Here is a 20,521-nt window from a genome sequence, read left to right on the forward strand (position 1 = left end):
TTTTTATTTAAGGATGTTGAAGTTCAAGACCCAGCCTTCAGAATATATTTAAAATATAATGGAGGTAATTCTGAACTTTATGCTTCAGGGGATTCTCAAAGTTATCATATGCAGTACTCATCAAAGTTGCTGGTGAACGCAGCATCTCTAGGAAGAGGTACAGTCGACATTTCAGGCCGAGACCCTTCGTCAGGACTAACGACTAAGGACTAAGGGTCTCGGCCCAAAGCGTCGACTGTACCTCTTCCTAGAGATACTGCCTGGCCTGCTGCGTTCACCAGCAACTTTGATGTGTGTTGCTTGAATTTCCAGCATCCGCAGTATTCCTGTTATAAGCAGTACTTGCACCTTGTACATGAGAAAATTCATGGAAATCAGTAATAGTTGTCTCTGTCCTTCTAGTGGGCAGAAATTTACCCTACTCTTTGAAATATATACAAAAAAAATCTCAAGAATTCTAGGACATTTATTCATCTCAAGGAGATTGTTTTCCCATTTGTAGCTCCTGATTCTATGCTCTGAAGGAAATCTAGAAAATTATTGAGCAGAACATTTTTACATTTTGAGAAACTAATATATTCCACCATCCATCTGCACATTCAAATCCTCATACCAAAACTATTAGATGAAAACAAGAGACTGCAGATAGTGGAATCTGGAGGGGAAAAAAAACTGCCGGAGGAGTACAAAGGGCCAGGCAGCATTTGTGGAGGAAAACAGTCAATATTTCAGGTCAAGACTTCATCTGTACCAATCAGACAAAGAATCTCAAATAATACCATTTCAGTTGTCTATTCACTGAGCCATCCACAAACTTCATCTTACTCTTGGTTCCATGGCAGAAAATTGTGCAAGCAGAAAATCAGATGAGAAGAAAAATAATGATCACATTCAAGTTTTCCTTCTGCACTGAAACTTTTATTATTAATGCATATCTTATTGTACATTTTCTAATTTAAGATCAGTCATTAGGTTCAGTTTCCTCTTCTCTGAATTGGCATTTTATTCAATCATACACAGATCCTATCCATAGATTTGCAAAAGGAATTGCTTTAACAACAAAACCAAAATCATTTTCCCACACCAGGGAGATGAATAGGGAAATCATGGCATATCATACTGTGGGTGCAAAGTATAGGATTTTTCCAACTAAAAAGAGCTGGTGTAATAACAAGGTACCCATAAGTAAAAAAATACGCATGAAAAAGATAAACAGCTATACTCCACAGTTATTAGAACCCGTAAATAGGCAATACTCGTGCATTTGCTTTTATGCAAGTAGTGAATCATAATAAACAGGTTGGAGACACCACACAGTCAAAACCAGACAGAGTTAAAAATTAATGGAGTATGAACTATAAAACAGTAGTTTGCTCATTCTACCAGGACACTTGAAAACACAGTAGTGCATGATTTAAACACTGCATAAGTACTTTGAAAATGCTGGCAATTAAGTCAAATGTTCCAACCTTGAAAACTAGTCTACAAACAGCTCTAACTGTTGCAATGTATGACATTAATCTGTTACAGCACTGCAAGATAATAAACTTTTCTTAACCTTGAAGACACAAAAGTAAATTATCAAAAATGAAACATGGTTCTCACCTAAAGTTAATTGAATTAATTTTGGAAAATCCTTTCCACTCTAAATTTGTTAAAATTAAATTTGCGAAATATTATATTTAATTAGTGTTTCTCATTATTAGTCCTCCTATGCATTAAATGATTTGCAAATTAAGTTTGAAATAGAAAGCTTGGGGATCTTGATTACAACAGCAGCAATAAATAGCATAGAACTGCGTAACAACCATTTTACAACACACTAATCTTAAAAGAAAAAGAATACTTCCAGTATTACAATGCAACAATACAATTAGATAATATATCCATAACAGATTTTCTACGGGTCACAAAGATACAAGATTAAAGATTGTTTAATGTCATTTCCAGTACACAACTGTAAAGGAGAACAAAATAATTGTTACTCTGGATCTGATACAGAAAACTGACGGACAAAGGAAGAGAGAGAAAAAAACTCAAAATACATGAGGCACAATTATATAGTCAAGTGTTATTCACAATTCTAAGTCAATCTGAGTGTTTACATTTATGATACTCTGAAAGCCAAATACCTCACTTTAATTACCATCTGCAAATTTGCACAATGCATTTTGCAAATGGAAAATCGTGAATAATTTTTGTTCATCTTGCTTTACTATACATTTAAACATTTGTGCAATTTAACATTTTTGCATAACTCACAAAATTGATAGGTGTTAAATTATAACAACCAACAGAATAATTTGTGGGGCCTTAGTTAAATGTGCGATCAACTCAGAATTCCCAGGAAGTACCACACCAAATGTTAGTTGCAAAATAAAATTATGATATCAAGTCACACTTAGTTTTTGTTATAATTACAGATTTATTGTCTGTCATTTAAAAATTCACATTAGTACATCAAAGCCAGAGAATTCAATAATGATTGACCTTGAGTGAAAATCCCAAGTAACTTTAAACTTATTTCCCCACATCTACAATCACAAAATTGGGAAATTGAGAGTTAAAATGTTTAGTTAAAAATTTACATTTGGTATTTATAACTCAAATATCATTCTATGCTGACATCCATAAGGCAAAATTTAACACGTGAAGTATTTTACTGTATCAATATACTGCAGGTATGGATCTGAGACTGTATGTGTTTGAATTGTCACAATTTGATATACTGGGAATATATTACCCTTTTAATTTGGTTTAGCCGGGCAAGCTTATATTACAGACATAAATGTTATGGCACTTACACATTTAAACATGCACATGTGCTATCCACGATGCAAAGTGGAAAATGCAAGCGCCCTATAGTTGAAGCAAAATTCACTTGTACAAACCAACCGTTATTTAGCACTGCACTAAGTTAGAAAAATATACACTTCCAAAGTTGGCATTAAGTTCAGAACTATCTATTGGACAATAAGGGAACCCTGTGATCTGGGTTGCATCTGGACTCAATCCACCCAAATCTGTAATTAATGTGAAGAAAAATGAAGATGACACAATGAGTGTGTTTCATCCTTCTGGTTTTAATGCTCTGGAAGAACAGTTATCACTACTCCTTAACTACGTCTGATAAAAATAATGGTACATCAGTGCAAAAGTAGCAACCATAAGCATAGTCCTTTTTAAAATTTCATTCTGCTTCTTCTCTTTATTCTAACCCTATTAAATAAAAATACTTACCTCTGCTAAACAGTAAACCCCAACATCATCAGCTGGGGATTGTTCTTGAAGTGCCTAGTATTGAGGGAACTGAACTAATAATCACAACACTCGAAAGTATCCCTTGGATTTACAATTGCCTCTGCTAATGTAAATGCAATCTATCACATGTTGTCAGGGTCACTGACTAATCCAAACCTATGCCCTAATCAGGCCATCGATTCATCATTACAATAGAATTTCTCTTTATGTTCCTTTTAATGTTGAGAACACACACTAAAAGGATACTACAAGATATCCACAACTGAGTAATTTGCAAGAAGTTATTTTCATTGAAGACTGAACTACTTATATAACCTACATAAAGGCAAATTTAGTACAAGTCTGATGCATTGTACATAATGTGATTCCGCATGATCGTCTGTACACATTGATGAGTAAAATGTAAATTACAAGGTTGCCATCAACGAGTACACCAGTTTGAAGCCTGATTATCATATAGTAAGGTCAACCCTTATACAACATGCACATTTTATGAAAATGTCTGAAAATCTATTGGTCCAACCAAAATTTGCTTTCAGGTCTGCAGTCTCAAATGGAAAAAAAATGCATTAGATATCAATCCATTATCCAACCTTACAAAATTATCACTTTATAGACAGATTTACAAGAGCAAATGTAAATATATTTTAAAGTTGTAACAGTTTACACAAATAACCCATAATAAATTAAACAAAGAAGTTGGCTTCTGAAAGAAACATGAATTTATCTATTACTTCTTCCAATTTTCAAAGAAAACATTGGTGTTCATTTTGCAGTCTCCATTATTGCACTTGTAACCTCTCGAGGCAACATTGAAAGTATTACCTACATTTGTAACAACTCAAAACTTTCCACCTGCAATTTAATACTGTACCAAATATCTGAACCCAGCATTGTGCAGACAAATATAGGATAAACTCTAGTAACTTGCTGCAAGTGACTAGGGTGGCTGCAAAAGGGAATGTCGTTTTCCAGAAAACAAGTCTGTCTGATTTGATAAGGATGCAGTTCTCCAGGTCAGAAGTGAAGGTTATTTTAATTATCTCCTTCATAGGATTTACGTTGTTTTATTTGGCTTATCCTTTGGATTTCCTCAAAGTACTTATGTATGGAATGATCTGTCTGGATGGCATGCAAACAAAAGCCTTTCACTATACCTCAATACATGTGGTAATAACAGAACAAATTACCATTGTATCAGAGACTGCAGTCACTAAGTTAAATAACTTTGTATGATAAGGCAGGAATCAGCAATCTTAACTGAAGAGACACTGATTCTATGATCTGAGTGTCAAATAGATTAAAATAGGATCACCCAAGATAACCCCTCTACACAGCTTTCTCGAAGCAACTCGCTCATGGTGTTTGTCAGCTGAATAAGTACATTTAAGAAGGATTCTGGATTCTTTAAGAAGCTGCCTTCTACCAAATGAAAATAATAGAAATACAAAACTCAATTTAGGTGCCTGGCAGATTTTCTAGAGAATTCCATCAGCCCTTCTAACTAAACATATTATCTAGAGTCTATTATGTACAATTAAACTGGGGCATATCCAAGCTTGTTTTTTTTTTGTTTTGTTTTATAATCCTGATATCCGTGGTAGGCATTGTTGCAATATCCAAATTATTAATTCTAAGAAATGAAGCATCTCTGTGATATTGATCATAGATAAAAATCTGGGACACCATCACAGCACATACACAAGATCCAAGGAAGGAATTATAAAAAGACACAAAGGATACCAGAAATATTTGAGTTCTGACTACACACATCAAAGTTGCTGGTGAACGCAGCAGGCCAGGCAGCATCTCTAGGAAGAGGTACAGTCGACGTTTCAGGCCGAGACCCTTCGTCAGGACTAACAGAAGGAAGAGTTAGTAAGAGATGCTGCCTGGCCTGCTGCATTCACCAGCAACTTTGATGTGTGCTGCTTGAATTTCCAGCATCTGTAGAATTCCTGTTGTTTGAGTTCTGACTATAGTTTTAAGATAGGACACTGTGCTACAGTACCAGCATTTTAGCAGAATACACGTGGAAGCATCTATCATTACTCAGGAGATGGAAGTGTGAAGTTCTGCATTCATCAGTGACTACTTGCCTACGAAGTTCTCATTAATTACTGATAATGTTCAAAGGTAGCTACACGGGAAGAAGTTATCTCATCAGGACATGATACAAAAGGAAGTCACGGTGCACCACACACTAGCTCTTTGATGTAATTTTGTATTAATCCCACCACAGTGCACTTGCCTCCCTGCAAGTATTTCCCCTTCAGCTGTAACATATGTATAAAGAAAGTTTCTTCATCACCTCTTGAATTTGCCAGTTATCTTTAATTTGTGACATTTACTCATCAATTCTTGATTTTGTACACCTCTGTCAATTCCTTTTAATTCTGCCCCAAGAACAATTCCAGTTCTTTTAGCCTCTCATTCCCTCATCTCTGATCAATTATTTCTGCACTATCTCCAAGACCTTAACCCTTCCGAGACCGTCATCCTGAAGTACCACAACCTAATGTTAGAAGACACAGGAGAAGGTAGATGCTGTAATGTAGAGCAAAAACAATCTGTTAGAAGAACTCAGTGGGTCAAAAGTTCTGTTAGATCCACAGAGTTCAGTTAGCCTTCCTAATTGGTGACATTAGGTGCTGCATGGCCATGATTAGTCTTTGGCAGGTCCACTGCGAATGGAACTATTATCGGCTCCTTAATGTATGTAGGAGTTTAAGAGCAAATCAATGTCAGTTAATTTACAACTCTTTCAGTAATTAAAATCTTATCATATTTCTTTACCTGTTTAAATAACCTGGAAATTCTGTATTACTAGAATGCAAATTCAATAGAAATCTGGGTTATCAGCACAGATTCCTCTAAGCTACGCCGGTGCAGTAAATGAAATGCTCCTACACACATAGCCTTTGTTGCAGCACAGCTGGAATTTTCTTTTATATAATGTATTATTAAAGTACCACGGCATTTCAGGCCGTGTAAAAACTTTCTGCTCAGAGCAATGGACAGTCTGTGCAGTTGTAAAAAAAATATAGTGGGAATGTTGATTATTAGCTGTTGATTTCAACATTGTCAAGATAGAAGATAGAAGGATACCACATATATCAAGCTGCACCAGGTTTTATTCCACAACAGTTTTAAAGGCACTGGTTCATGAGTCTTGTTCATAGAGACAATGGCTGCAATTGATCAAGGAGTTGTAACAGTATTAAGCTCCTAGCAAATCTAAACCACATTCTGCCACAAGGGTGACTTTAAAAGTCATAACTGATGCAGATTTTAAATACAATATCTTTAAGATGGCATTGGCAACATCACAAACGTGTTGGGCGTGCAAAGCTGTGTGCTTAGAGCTGTCCTTAACTCGCTTTATACTCGTGACTGTGAGGCTAGGCACAGCTCCAATGCCATATTTCAGTTTGCCGATGATGTCACTGTCACTGACCGAATCAAAGGTGGTGACAGAACAGCATAAAGGGAGATTGAAAATCTGGTCGAGTGGTGCTACATCAACAACCTCTCACTCAAGGTCAGCAAGACCAAGGGGCTGTTCATTGACTACAGGAGGAGGAAACCAGAGGTCCATGAGATGTCCTCATCGAAGGATCAGTAGAGAGAGTCAGCAACTCTAAATTCCTTGGTGTTGTCATTGCAGGGGATTTGTCTTGGGTCCAGCATGCTAGTGTCATTACAAAGAAAGCACAGCAGCACCTCCACTTTTTTTTTAAGAAGTTGGCACAGATTCAGCAAATCATCTAAAACTTTGATAAACTATAGATATGCAATGGAGAGTATATTGACTGGTTGCATCATGGCCTGGTACAGAAACACCAATGTTCTAGAATGCAAAAGCTAACAAAAAGTAGTGGATACAGTCTAGTCCATCATAGATAAAACCTTCCCCACTATTGAGTACATCTACATGGAGCATTGTCACACAAAAGCAGGTTCCATCACATGGGCCCCCAGCATCCAGGGTATGCTCTCTTCTCACTGCTGCCATCAGGAACGAGCTACAGGAACCTGAGATCCCACACCACCAGGTTCAGGAACAGTTACTTCCCCTCAGTCATCAGGCTCTTGAACTCAGAGGGAATGACTTCATTCAACTTCATTCACCCAAACACTGAACTGAATACAACCTATGGGCTCACTTTCAAGGACTCTTCATCTTGTGTTCTTGATATTTATTGCTTATTATTATTATTATTTATTTTTTTATTTGCACAGTTCGTTGTCTTTTGCACGTTATTTGTTTGCCCATCCCATCATATGCGGTCTTTCATCGATTCTTTCGTGTTTCTTTGTACTTACTCTGAATGCCTGCAAGAAAATGAATCTCAGGGTTGTATATGGTGACATATGTACTTTGAACTTGAACTTTGAACATAAGTCCATTGAATTATCACAGATGTGTTGTTTATTTGAAATATTTAGTTAATAACCATCACCTAGAAGGGGACGTGCAATTGTACAAAGTGGCAAACACCATGAAAGATGTGGCATTACAGACTGCACCATATGAATCCACAAGATCATCTGCAAAATGGTATATCTTGTAAGAATTCAACAACAAGTGATCAGATTATTTGCAAACATGAACACCATTATGCAAGTCAATACAGTTGCTATTATCAATATTGAATGCAGAGTGTCTATACTGTCAATCCTGGGTAATCAAACTATCTCTTGTGCCAAGGCTCAATGTCTCTAGTATCCAAGACAGATCCTAAGCAAAGGTAAAATAAGATGTATACGACAAAAGAGTAATCATCAAGCACACTTGTCTGTTGATACTTTTTAAAATAGACAGTTGGCTATTATACTAAATTGCTGGCAAGTTCGAGACGAGGGAGACAACGATTGAGCTAGAAGTGACATGTGCATAATCTACTCTAAGATAATAATGAATATTAAGCTATGTAGATATTTTTAATCAAATATTCTACAATGCTGCTTTAGTGAGTCAAAAATATACTGCTTTAGGTGTGATGAATGGAAGTGTGTGCTATACACAAGACATTTGCTATACTGATGACAACAGAGAATATGTACATAGTAAAACTGCTAGTTATGTACAGTGTTCCTAAAACTGAGTAACAGTAGTTGATGCACTTTTGAAAGTTATTAAATATACATTATTTTACCAGTTTTCAATCTCAAAATTGTAAACACAAATGAAGGCTGTGCATATTTATGTAAGAAAATATAATTTTGAAGTGGTGATAAATTGTTTTCAATTGCACATAGGCATGTGACATTGGGTCCTAATAAGGCTTAATCTTCATTTTATAATTAAGGGATGGTGGTGGGTTCAAAGTAAGGCTTGAGTTGCAATTTTAAATAGGTATCATCCAAAGTACTTTTCTCCCACATTGTGTTCCCTGCAAATAATTCTTTTCCATTATAAGTTGCAGATCAACATCAAGAATTTCTTCAGTGGTTTCTCTTCATCAACCACCAACTTTGGTGAAAATCCCCTTTATGTGTCTTCTCTGTACTTTTTGACAAACTTGTGGAAGTCAGGGAGAAACCCAGAAGAAATTTCTCATTTATACGTCATAGATTCTTAAGTTACATACACACCTTCAAGCCAAATCACTGATCTGTCAGAACAATAAAATACAAACATAAATTGCAATTTGGCACACTTTCCATAGGAAAAATACTTATTTCCCATCCGTCATGTATATATTTAAACCTCTTTCAAAGTTACCTGACAAAATATGACATCTGATTTATCTTGAGTACGACAGATACAGTGGGATATGGTTGAAAAGGTGCGTGTGCATTTCTTAGAAGTTACTTTTGTTATCATATTTTATCAGCACGGTTGCTTAAGTACTTTCTAGTTGGAACAAAACCTGTGCAAAGATAATGAAAATAAAACATCTATAAAAACAAGCTACAAAACTAATGGAGTACAATACCACTCAATATTTTAAACAGACTTGAGGTAGTTCTGTTGTATTGAAGGAAGGTGAAAGTATTATAAATGCTACACTAAACATACAGTTTCACTTTATAATATTAAATAAGAGAAAGTCCTCTCAGAAAATAAAACTAGATCATTCCATCACAGAGGAGTATCTATGTAAAATACTAGGTACAGGAACCTGCTAACTGATCTCAGGTTCATTAATGACCCAGTGCTGTGCAAGGATCCTTTGTGGATGTGGTAATAGGCACTCTCAGAGTGTGTAATTGCAGGATTCACCCCAGTATTTGGAAAAGTTGGTGGTGTGTTAACAATTATGGACACAGGTCTTTCTCAGATGCTGAGGTAGTATTCATACTAGAGGCAATGAAATGACGAGCAGAGACATCCTCGCCTGTAGCCAAAGGCTGCCACCTATTAGGAGGATTATCTGCATTTTTTAGGCATGATGATTCAGAGTTTCTGTTTATTATTGTGAAACCATTAACTGAGCTTTGCCAGCCCTCACTGCTCTGAAAACCATTGCTGAGCCCAAGGCATTCAACAGCCTTCATTTTACTTTCAGTTTTACAACATAGCAAAGAATTGTCTTGTGGCTCTGTGACATCCTTGTGATTTTCTGTATCAATACAGTTCATTACTTCATTTGCAATAGGAGGCAAAGAATTCTTGCAAACCTCAACGAGCTGACTCTCTGTAGTAGGCAAAGCAAGGGAAAACTTGGTGTGATAATTTTCTTTCTGGGCATCAGCTGGTACTTCAGCAGGGCTTCCAAGGTTTTCCTCACTGTTCCAGTCTGCACTAGGTAATGTAACATCCTCACTGGGAAGGTCTTCTATGGATTCAGCAGTGATGGACTGATTCTGAAGACCCTCCTTCCTCTGCCAGTCCTCAAGAGCAGAATTTCTTTTTGATGCAGATAATTCAGAATGAACAATAACTTCAGCTTCAACTTGATTCAAACCTGAATGAGGATTTTCTTTCTTTGTTGAACCCTAAATGAGAATTTAAAAAAATACATTACCATTTGTTTCTCGTAATATCAGAAATATTTAGATATAATGACTTAATAATTAGAAATGTGATTGGACAACACAACCTGCAAAAAAGTCCATGAATTCTCCAGTAGTGCAATGACAAGGAAGGCAAATGCAAAGGCAAAAGCATTCATTCTGAGAGGACTAGATTATAAAAGCAAAACTGAGGCTTTATAAGGCATTGGTCAGCCCACATTTGGAGTATTGTGAGCAGTGTTGGGCCCTCATCTAAGAAAAGATGTACTGGCATTGGAGAGGGTCCAGAAGAGGTTCACGAGAACAATCCCAGGAATGGAAGTGTTAACATATGAGGAGTGTTTGATGGCTCTGGGCCTGTACTCATTGGAGTTAGAAGAATGGAGCAGGATGGGGCACTGGTGAGACCTCATTTGGAATACTGTGTGCAGTTTTGGGCCCCCTATCTTAGAAGGGATGTTCTGATGTTGGAGACAGTTCAGAGGAGATTTACGAGGATGATTCCTGGAATGCAGGGGCCAACACATGAGGAGTGTTTGTCGGCTCTTGGACTGTATTCATTAGAGTATAGAGTGGCCTACTTCTGCTCCTTTGTCTTGTGATCTCATTGAAACCTATCAAATATTGAAAGGCCTATCTAGAGTGGACATGGAGAGGACGTTTCCTATAGTGGAGGACCAGAGGGCAGTCTCAGAATAAGATGTCCCTTTAGAACAGTGATGAGGATGAATTTCTTTAGCCAGAGGGTGGTGAATCTGTGGAACTCATTGCCACAGACTGCTGTGGAGGCCATCATTGGATATATTTAAAGTGGAGGCTAATGGGTTCTTGATCAGTAAGTTGTCAAAGGTTATGGGGAGAAGGCCGGAGAATGGGGTTGAGAGGGATAATAGTAGAGCAGAGACAATGGGCCAAATGACCTAATTCTGCTCCATGTCTTGTGCTCTGATGATCTTATACAGTACCCTTGCTATTAAAGTCCCATAGATAAGGAAAATAGCAGCTGTGTATAATAAATCTTTTGCCCTAGATGACCAATAAGCTAAATAGAGCTAAACTTCAAAGGAACATATGAAAATACTGGACATTTTGTTCACTCACTACCATCTTTGTAATCAAAAGATGCTGTGATAATAGTGTTGTTGACTAATCACAGTAATCAATCTCAAATAACAAGCTGTAACAGTTCCAGACACTATGAAAAACTCCAGTGCTAGAGCCCTTTGAGATCATCATATCCAAAGTCACCTATTGTTAATCAAGCATATTATCTTTCACCAAAATATCAAAGCTTCTATAATAAATACAGTACATGACCAATACTGTATGTGATTGGAAGTTTGTTACTGAAATGATACTACACATCCCATTGAAATACAGGATAAATGTTACAATTCTGGCGCAAACCTTAAGGATTACAAAAAAAATGCACAAACAAGATTAATCTGAAAGGTTGTAATTTCCAGATTTCTAATGCAACTTCAAATTAGATACATTTTAGAAGATCAATAATAGAAACATAGATAACCTACAGCACAATTCAGGCCCTTTGGCCCACAAAGCTGTGCCGAACATGTCCTTACCTGAGAAATTACCTAGAGTTACCCATAGCCCTTTATTTTTCTGAGCTCCATGTACCTGTCCAAGAGTCTCTTAAAAGACCCTATCGTATCTGCCTCTACTACTGTCGCCAGCAGCCCAATCCACACACTCACCACTCTCTGCATAAAAAACTTACCCCTGACATCTCCTCCAAACCTACTTCCAAGCACCTTTTAAAACTGTGCCCTCTCATGCTAGCCATTTCAACCCTGGGAAAAAGCCTATGACTATCCACATGATCAATGCCTCTCATCATCTGATACACCTATATAAGATCACCTCTCATTCTCCGTCATTCCAAGGAAAAAAGATCGCATTCACTCAACCTATTCTCATAAGGCATGCTCCCCAATCCAGGCAACATCCTTGTAAATCTCCTTTGCACCTTTCCGGTTTGGTCGCCGGCAGCTCCACCATGGTTTTCGGTCGGGCGCCAGACGCTCGAAGAGATTCGGCAGGGGGCGGGTGCCTGGTGCATGGTTGGGGGCCATGGCTGAGTGGTCGGCAACTTGGGCCGGCTCCCCCACCGGACTTAGTCTGGTGAGGAGGGTGTGAGGACACCCATCAGGACTGAAAAAAAAACAAGACTTGACAAAGGGCAGATAAGCTCCTTGTGAGCCAACGGCCATCTTCCGTGGAAGAGATTAAAGCCTCACCACGTGTCTACGAATCGTATGCTATGCACTTAGTTAGAAGAGACATGATGAACTTGGGCGCTGCACCGTGTGCCTGGACCTGCCCAAGGCCTCCGCCTAAGGAAGGGCTGAGCTCGAAGAAACGGCTGCGGCTGGAGGCCGACACGGCCTCAGGCTTGAGTTCAGCTGGGGTGGCAGTGGGCGGTGCCAAGGCGGCTAGTGAGAACAAACTGGAGGAGAGGCTGTACTCGGTGCTGTCGCAAGATTGAAGAAGATGGAGGTGCATAGCCACCAACTCTGGATTCAGGACGGCACCCAGTGACTGACCCTTTCTGTGGCTTCCACATCCTTCCTACAGTGAGGCGACCAGAACTGAGCACAGTACTCCAAGTGGAGTCTGACCAGGGTCCTACATAGCTGCAATATTACCTCTCGGCTCCTAAACTCAATCTCACAATTGATGAAGGCTAATGCACCATATGCTTTCTCAAACACGGAGTCAACCTGCGAAGCAGCCTTGAGTATCCTATGGACTCGGACCCCAAGATCCCTTTGATCTTCCACACTACCAAGAGTCTTACCATTAATACTATATTCTGTCATCATATTTGACCTATCAAAATGAACCACATCACACTTATCTGGGTTGAACTCCATCTGCCACTTCTCAGCCCATTTTTGCATTCTATCAATGTCCCGCTGTAACCTCTGACAACCCTCCACACTATCCACAACACCTCCAACCTTTGTGTCATCAGCAAATTTACTAACCCATCCCTCCACTTCCTCGTCCAGGTCATTTATAAAAATCACAAAGAGTAGGGGTCCCAGAACAGATCCCTGAGGCACACCACTGGTAACCGACCTCCATGCAGAATATGGCCCATCTACAACCACCCTACCTTCTGTGGGCAAGACGGTTCTGGATTTACAAAGCAATTTCTCCTTGGATCCCATGTCTTCTTACTTTCTCAATAAGCCTTGCATAGGGTACCTTATCAAATGCCTTGCTGAAATCCATATACACTACATCTACTGCTGTACCATCATCAATGTGCTTAATCACATCCTCAAAAAATTCAATCAGGCTCGTAAGGCATGACCTGCCTTTCACAAAGCCATACTGACTATTCCTAATCAACAATGAACCATAAGAAAAATGAGAATGGGTAATATCTGGGATGTCTTTTGAAGAATATAAAATATACAGTATACTACTTCTGTGAACTATAGTCTATTCCTTTTAACATTAGGATAAAATTCAAACTATTTAGATTTCTTTAGTCACTACTATAAATCCCCATGTTATTTTAACTGCTTTACAGTCATAGAGTCACAGAGTCACACAGCACTGAAACCTGAAACTTCAGCCCACCAAATCTGCACCAGCGATCAAGTCCCCATTTACACTACTCCTACAATAATCCTGTTGTTCTCCCTGTATTCAAATAACTACATAATTGAAATTAAGTCTAATGCAAAAGTAATTCGGATTGGTAGTTATGATACTAGTCAACTAGTTCTGCAGTAATCATCTGCTGATCACATGTGGTAGTATGATCTTGACATATGGCAATCCTGTAACTTCTTACTTCCCTCTGTATAAAGCCTTACAGGTCCCACAGCACTGCAGATAGTGTGTGTTCCAAGTATATAAATTCAGGAGGAAACCTCTCTAACAAACTCCTGGAACCTGGCTCAATTGTCTAACAACAATGTTTTTTAAATCCCTGTATAAAAGTTGGCTCACATAAGTGATCTTGTCTGCAACCTAATGTGACATATGGAATGAAATTTTTGAAAAGTTTTATTTTATTTTATTTTTATTGAGATACAGAGTGGAGTAGGCACTTCTGGCCCTTTGAGTCACGCTGCTCAGCAATCTCCTGATTTAATCCTAGCCTATTCACAGGACAATTTACAATGCCGAATTAACCTACCAACTGGTACGTCTTTGGAGTGTGGGAGGAAACCAAGGCACCCAGAGGAAACCTACATAGTCTCAGGGAAACCTTCAAACTCTTTACAGGCAGCAGCAGAAACCGAACCTGGGTCACTGATACTGTAAGGTATCCTGCTAACTGCTCTGCTACCAAATGTGTCAATTGTCTCTGCCACTACCTGAGATTCAGGTAAGGTAAACATAGAATGTCATCAGCTGGCTATTTTTAAGAGGCATAGAAAGCAATTAGCTGTTCAAACTGGATTGAACAGCTAATACAATAAATTTAGACCTCACAAATTTAAGTACTGAGGAAGATGCTCTAATTTCTCTGTGCAATAGAGTAAATATCCAAATGAATTTGAAAGCATGATTGGTTAGAATGTACGTAAAATCATGTACCTGATTTCGAGGAAGGATTTGTAGTTCAAATTGACTCATATCAATGAATTAATAGTGTACTTTTTACATGCAGGAAATTCAAGCTATGGATTATAATGTTTCTCACTGAATTTGAAGTCTTCTGCAATTACAGATACAATCATCCTGATGAATTAAATGAATTCTGATACAAATTTATTGCTGACAAAGTCCGAAGAAAATAGTATCATGTTTGGAGCCTGGTTAAGTATATAAGATCAACGATATGCCATTGCAAATAGTGTCTTTGATATTATATTGGCTTCCTATATGATGATATAATTAATACTCACTGATGTAATCTTACAATCCAAACAAAGGGCTTTATTTCATTTGTACCAGAAACAAAAATTAAGCATGCTGTTTAACAAAAGATTCTCTAATCTATATTGATCACATTGATATGTTCCAGTAACCTCAAATGCAAGCATTTTGGATAGGGCACTCTAAATAACAAGTTTCCCAAACAAACTTCAGCAAACCGGAGGAGGCAACATGGAACATCTCAGTAGCATTTCTGTTGATTTGCCAAAAATACAGCAGTACGTTTGTAGAAGTTCAGTTGTTGAAGATTTAACTTTTGTACATTCAATGTTTATTTTATGGGTTTCTGCTTTAATTGGAGCACTATATAACCCACTATATTTTTATATGAATGTTGTACAATCAGCTAAATCTGCCACTACTTAACTTTATTACAGGAGTTCTGTCAATGATAGCATAGCTTATATAAAATGAAGGCAAATAATTACTGTAATATTATATTCATTAAAAGTAGTAAGGCAGTCAAAAGTTGATTTGCATGCAGAGTTTGAATAGTAATATAGAGCGAAGAACACAAATTAGACATGGATTTCTACAGTGGTGTCTCTATTGAAAGGATGATCCCTCTTGTGAGAGAATCTAGAACCAGGGAATCACTACATAAAAATATAGGGTTGTCCACTTAAAAGTAGAGTCATTGCAGAATTTCTTTTTTCAGTGGATACAAGTTACTTTAACTCTAGTTCAAAGCACACTGGAAGCAGTCTTTGAATATTTTAAGACAGAGGGTTACTCATCACCGCACTGAACTGAGGCTGTGGTTTGCATCTGTCACAGTGTGGACTCACTTTCATGAACTTCAGTTCTGAATGCTAGTTGCTTACTTTAATTGTTTGCATGATTTGTTTTGTCTCTCTACACATTGGGTGCTCGATGGTCTTCTTTTGCTTAAATGGGTTCTACTGGGTTTCTTTGCTTTATGGCTGCTTGCAAGGAGGTGAATCTCAAGGTTGTATAAAGTATACATACACCCTATCCTTGTTATATGTGTCTTCAGACTATGCGGATTCACAGTTATGCGAGGAACCTATTTCTACCAACATCTCGTTATATGCATCCAAAATTCACAGTTGTGCGAGGAGCACTGCCTTCCCGCCAATACAAGTCACGTAGGCACGCTTCACAGTCTCACTGTTGGGACGAGAAGCACTGCTTTCCCGCCAATACAAGTCAGGTGCACGCACCTCACAATCTCTCTCCTGCCACTCTCGCATTGGTTTTAGCAAGGTGTGGATGCGCGATCTTAAACTTTTGTTGGTTTTACTTACGGTGCAGTGATTTTGCGCTTGAAATATTTAACTATGCCTCCTAAGCGTCCGATGTCATGTCTTGGGCCGTCAGCCGAGCGGCAGAGAAGCGCTTTAACACTTGAAAAAAAGTTGGAAATTATAAACAGCGCGGCATCAGCTCAAGATAACACAGCTCTGGGACGCTACTGTCGGGAACAGAATCTTGCCTTTAAAGTTCTTGCGCTAGCCCATCCTAAACATTTGGACAGCATTCATCCTAACATAACAGTGCGTTTCCTGCTGCTTAACACAACACCGCTGATTCAACCACTCGACCAAGGTGTGATCCACATTCAAGGCGTACGTATTTTTTTTCACGGTGAACTATCTCTCAGATGCTGCAAGCAACAGACAATTTTAAAAATCCCGGGAGTTTACCAACGGTGAGGGAATGGTGGAAGTCAGAACACTTGGCACAAATGGCGATGGACATGGATCCACGTTTAGAACGGAGTCGGCATTTCAGTCATTCCCTGCCGTCAACCCTTCTTCCCTACAAGCAAATTTATGCTGAAAAACAAAATGCTGCCAAGCAAACAACCCTCACCACTTTATGCAAATTGCTGTAATCTTTCTGCTGCCGGCAGTTCTAAGAGTTCTGTGAGTCTTCCTTCACCCTTTGCTGTGCTTGATATTATCCTGACGACCACAACCATCCACCTTATCCGTGTAAAGCTGCCCGACACCACAACAACCACTCATCTCCCGGAGCGAACACACCTGCCACTGTTGGTGAGTACTGTACACCCTCGGATGTTAACTTTCTATGATTTATTACATTAAATATTACCTTAAATTGATTAAATATAATACAAATGTTGTCTTGTCATACTGCTTTTGTGTCGTATTGGTATAAAAATGTGAATAAGTTACAGATAAAACGTATTTAGGAAGCCCTCTGGAACGCATCCCTATTTTCTCCATTTAAATAATTGTTCACATTATGCGTCAACTTCGAGGAACGTATCCCTCGCACATAACGAGGATAGGGTGTACTTTGAACTAGATTCTTGAGATGCAGGGGATGAAAGGTTACATACAGGGAGGACATGAAAATGAGATGAGATTACAATAAATCAACAATGATCTTATTAAATTGCAGACCAGGTTCAAAGAGCTGATTTGCTTACTTCTGCTCTTAATTGTTTTGTTTGTATCCTTGACTCCAATGTACTGCGGAGGAGATAACTGGTGTTCAGGAAGGAGCTGAATTTGAACATCATCGGACTGCACTCAGCCAGGCAAGTAGAATGTTTACCTTCACATTCTTAAACTGAACTTTATAGATGCTGGAGAAGCATTAAGGATTCATGAAGTGAATCACTTACAATTGGATTCGCATCTTCTGACCTGCTCCTGTTACCACAGTATTGATGTGGTTAGTACAGTTACATTTCCAAGATGGTAATACAAAGGAGACTGCATTAATAACATCATTGGATGTCCAACTGAGTGGCTAGCCTCTCTCTTGTTGAAGATGGCTGCAGACAGGCAAGCTATATAGTCCTGCCATCCCGGGAATTAACCTTGTGAACCTCCGCTGCACTCCTTCAATAGCAAGAATGTCCTTCCTCAAATTTGGAGACCAAAACTGTACACAATACTCCAGGTGTGGTCTCACCAGGGCCTTGTACAACTGCAGAAGGACTTCTTTGCTCCTATACTCAATTCCCCTTGTTATGAAGGCCAGCATGCCATTAGCTTTCTTCATAGCCTGCTGTACCTGCATGCTTACTTTCAGTGACTGATGAACAAGGATACCAAGATCTCGTTGTACTTCCCCATATCCTAACTTGACACCATTCAAATAGTAATCTGCCTTCCTGTTCTTGCCACCAAAGTGGATAACCTCACATTTATCCACATTAAGCTGCATCTGCCCACTCACCCAACCTGTCCAAGTCATCCTGCATTATCTCAACATCCTCCGCACATTTCACACTGCCACCCAGCTTTGTGTCATTTGCTAATGTTACTTTTAATCCCTTCATCTAAATCATTAATGTATATTGTAAATAGCTGCGGTCCCAGCACCGAGCCTTGCGGTACCCCACTAGTCACTGCCTGCTATTCTGAAAGGGGCCTGTTAATCCCTACTCTTTGTTTCCTGTCTGCCAACCAATTTACGATCCATGTCAGTACACTACCCCCAATATCATATGCTTTAATTTTGCCCACTAATCTCCTATGTGGGACCTTATCAGAGGCTTTCTGAAAGTCCAGGTACACTACATCCACTGGCTCTCCCTTGTCCATTTTCATAGTTACATCCTCAAAAAATTCCAGAAGATTGTCAAGCATGATTTCCCCTTCGTAAATCATGCTGACTTGGACCGATCCTGTTACTGCTATCCAAATGTGCCACTATTTCATCCTTTATAATTGACTCCAGCATCTTCCCCACCACTGATGTCAGGCTAACTGGTCTGTAATTCCCTGTTTTCTTTCTCCCTCCTTTCTTAAAAAGTGGGATAACATTAGCTACCCTCCAGTCCTCAGAAACTGATCCTGAATCTATAGAACATTGGAATAATTACCAATGTGTCCATGATTTCTAGAGCCACCTCCTTAAGTACCCTGGGGTGCAGACCATCAGGCCCTGCGGACTTATCAGCCTTCAGTCTATCAATCTATCCAACACCATTTTCTGTCTAATGTGAATCTCCTTCAGTTCCTCCATTACCCTAGATCCTCCGGCCACTATTACATCTGGGAGATTGTTTGTGTCTTCCCTAGTGAAGACAGATCCACCCATTTCTGTCTTCAAGGGCCCAACTTTGGTCTTCACTAATTTTTTCCTCTTCACATACCTAAAGAAGCTTTTACTATCCTCCTTTATATTCTTGACTAGCTTGCCTTCATATCTCATCTTTTCTCCCCGTATTGCCTTTTTAGTTATCCTCTGTTGCTCTTTAAAAGTTTCCCAATCCTCTGGCTTCCCGCTCATCTTTGCTATGTTATACTTCTCTTTTATTTTTATACTATCCTTGACTTCCCTTGTCAGCCACGGTCACCCCTTACTCCCCTTAGAATCTTTCTTCCTCTTTGGAATGAACTGATCCTGCACCTTCTGTATTATTCCCAGAAATATCTGCTATTGTTGTTCCACTGTCATCCCTGCTAGGGTATCTTCCCAGTCAACTTTGGCCAGCTTCTCCCTCATGGCTCCACAGTCCCCTTTGTTCAACTGCAATACTGACACTTACAAGTTTCCATTCTCCCTCTCAGCTTGTAGTTTAAAACTTATCATATTATGGTCACTACCTCCTAATGGCTCCTTTACCTCGAGTTCCCTTATCAAATCCTGTTCATTACACAACACTAAATCTAGAATTGCCTTCGCCCTGGTAGGTTCCAGTACAAGCTGCTCTAAGAATCCATCTCAGAGGCACTCCACAAACTCCCTTTCTTGGGGTCCAGTACCAACCTGATTCCTCCAGTCTACCTGCATGTTGAAATCCCCCATAACAACCGTAGCATTACCTTTGCAACATGCCAATTTTAACTCTTGATTCAACTTGCACCCTACATCCAGGCCACTGTTTGGGGGCCTGTAGGTAACTCCCATTACGGTCTTTTTGCCGTTACGATTTCTCAGTTCTATCCATACCGACTCTACATCTCCTGATTCTATGTCCCCCCTTGCAAGGGACTGAATATCATTCCTCACCAACAGAGCCACCCCACTCCCTCTGCCCACCTGTCTGTCCTTTCGATAGGATGTATGTCCTTGAATATTCATTTCCCAACCCTGATCCTCTTGCAGCCATGTCTCTGTTATTCCTACAACATCATACTTGCCCTGTTTTGATGCACATGTGACAAATATAGCTAATATTATCTTTAATTTTCCTGTGAAATTATTGGCAAATATTTCCATTTACTACCTTAAAATAGACATAAGGTCATAATAATTCCTTTTTTTTTGTCCTTTCGATTTAGGAGCCTTCTGTGCAAGATTCAGTTTTTGACTAGTCAAATGAAATGGAAGGATTGGTACATGTTCTCAACTATTTTGGCAAGTAGTGTTTATTTTTGGTCACAGCAGCCCAAGCACAATGGAGGAGAAAAATAAATACCACAAG

At 39.0% G+C, this 20,521-nt stretch overlaps 1 protein-coding gene across 1 annotated transcript in view; it reads right to left on the bottom strand.

Annotated features, from left to right (window-relative positions):
• Nucleotides 1-7,649: 7,649 nt before the first annotated feature.
• Nucleotides 7,650-20,521, bottom strand: part of igdcc4 (immunoglobulin superfamily, DCC subclass, member 4) — a 178,954-nt gene continuing 166,082 nt past the window's right edge. Inside the window, exon 20 of the mRNA XM_072278159.1 lies at nucleotides 7,650-10,206. Within this exon, the coding sequence (XP_072134260.1) occupies nucleotides 9,526-10,206 (681 nt within the window). The 3' untranslated portion in view covers nucleotides 7,650-9,525. The remainder of the gene's footprint in view (nucleotides 10,207-20,521) is intronic.

This window comes from Mobula birostris, chromosome 14 (genome assembly GCF_030028105.1).
Source record: "Mobula birostris isolate sMobBir1 chromosome 14, sMobBir1.hap1, whole genome shotgun sequence".
Lineage (NCBI taxonomy): Eukaryota > Metazoa > Chordata > Chondrichthyes > Myliobatiformes > Myliobatidae > Mobula > Mobula birostris.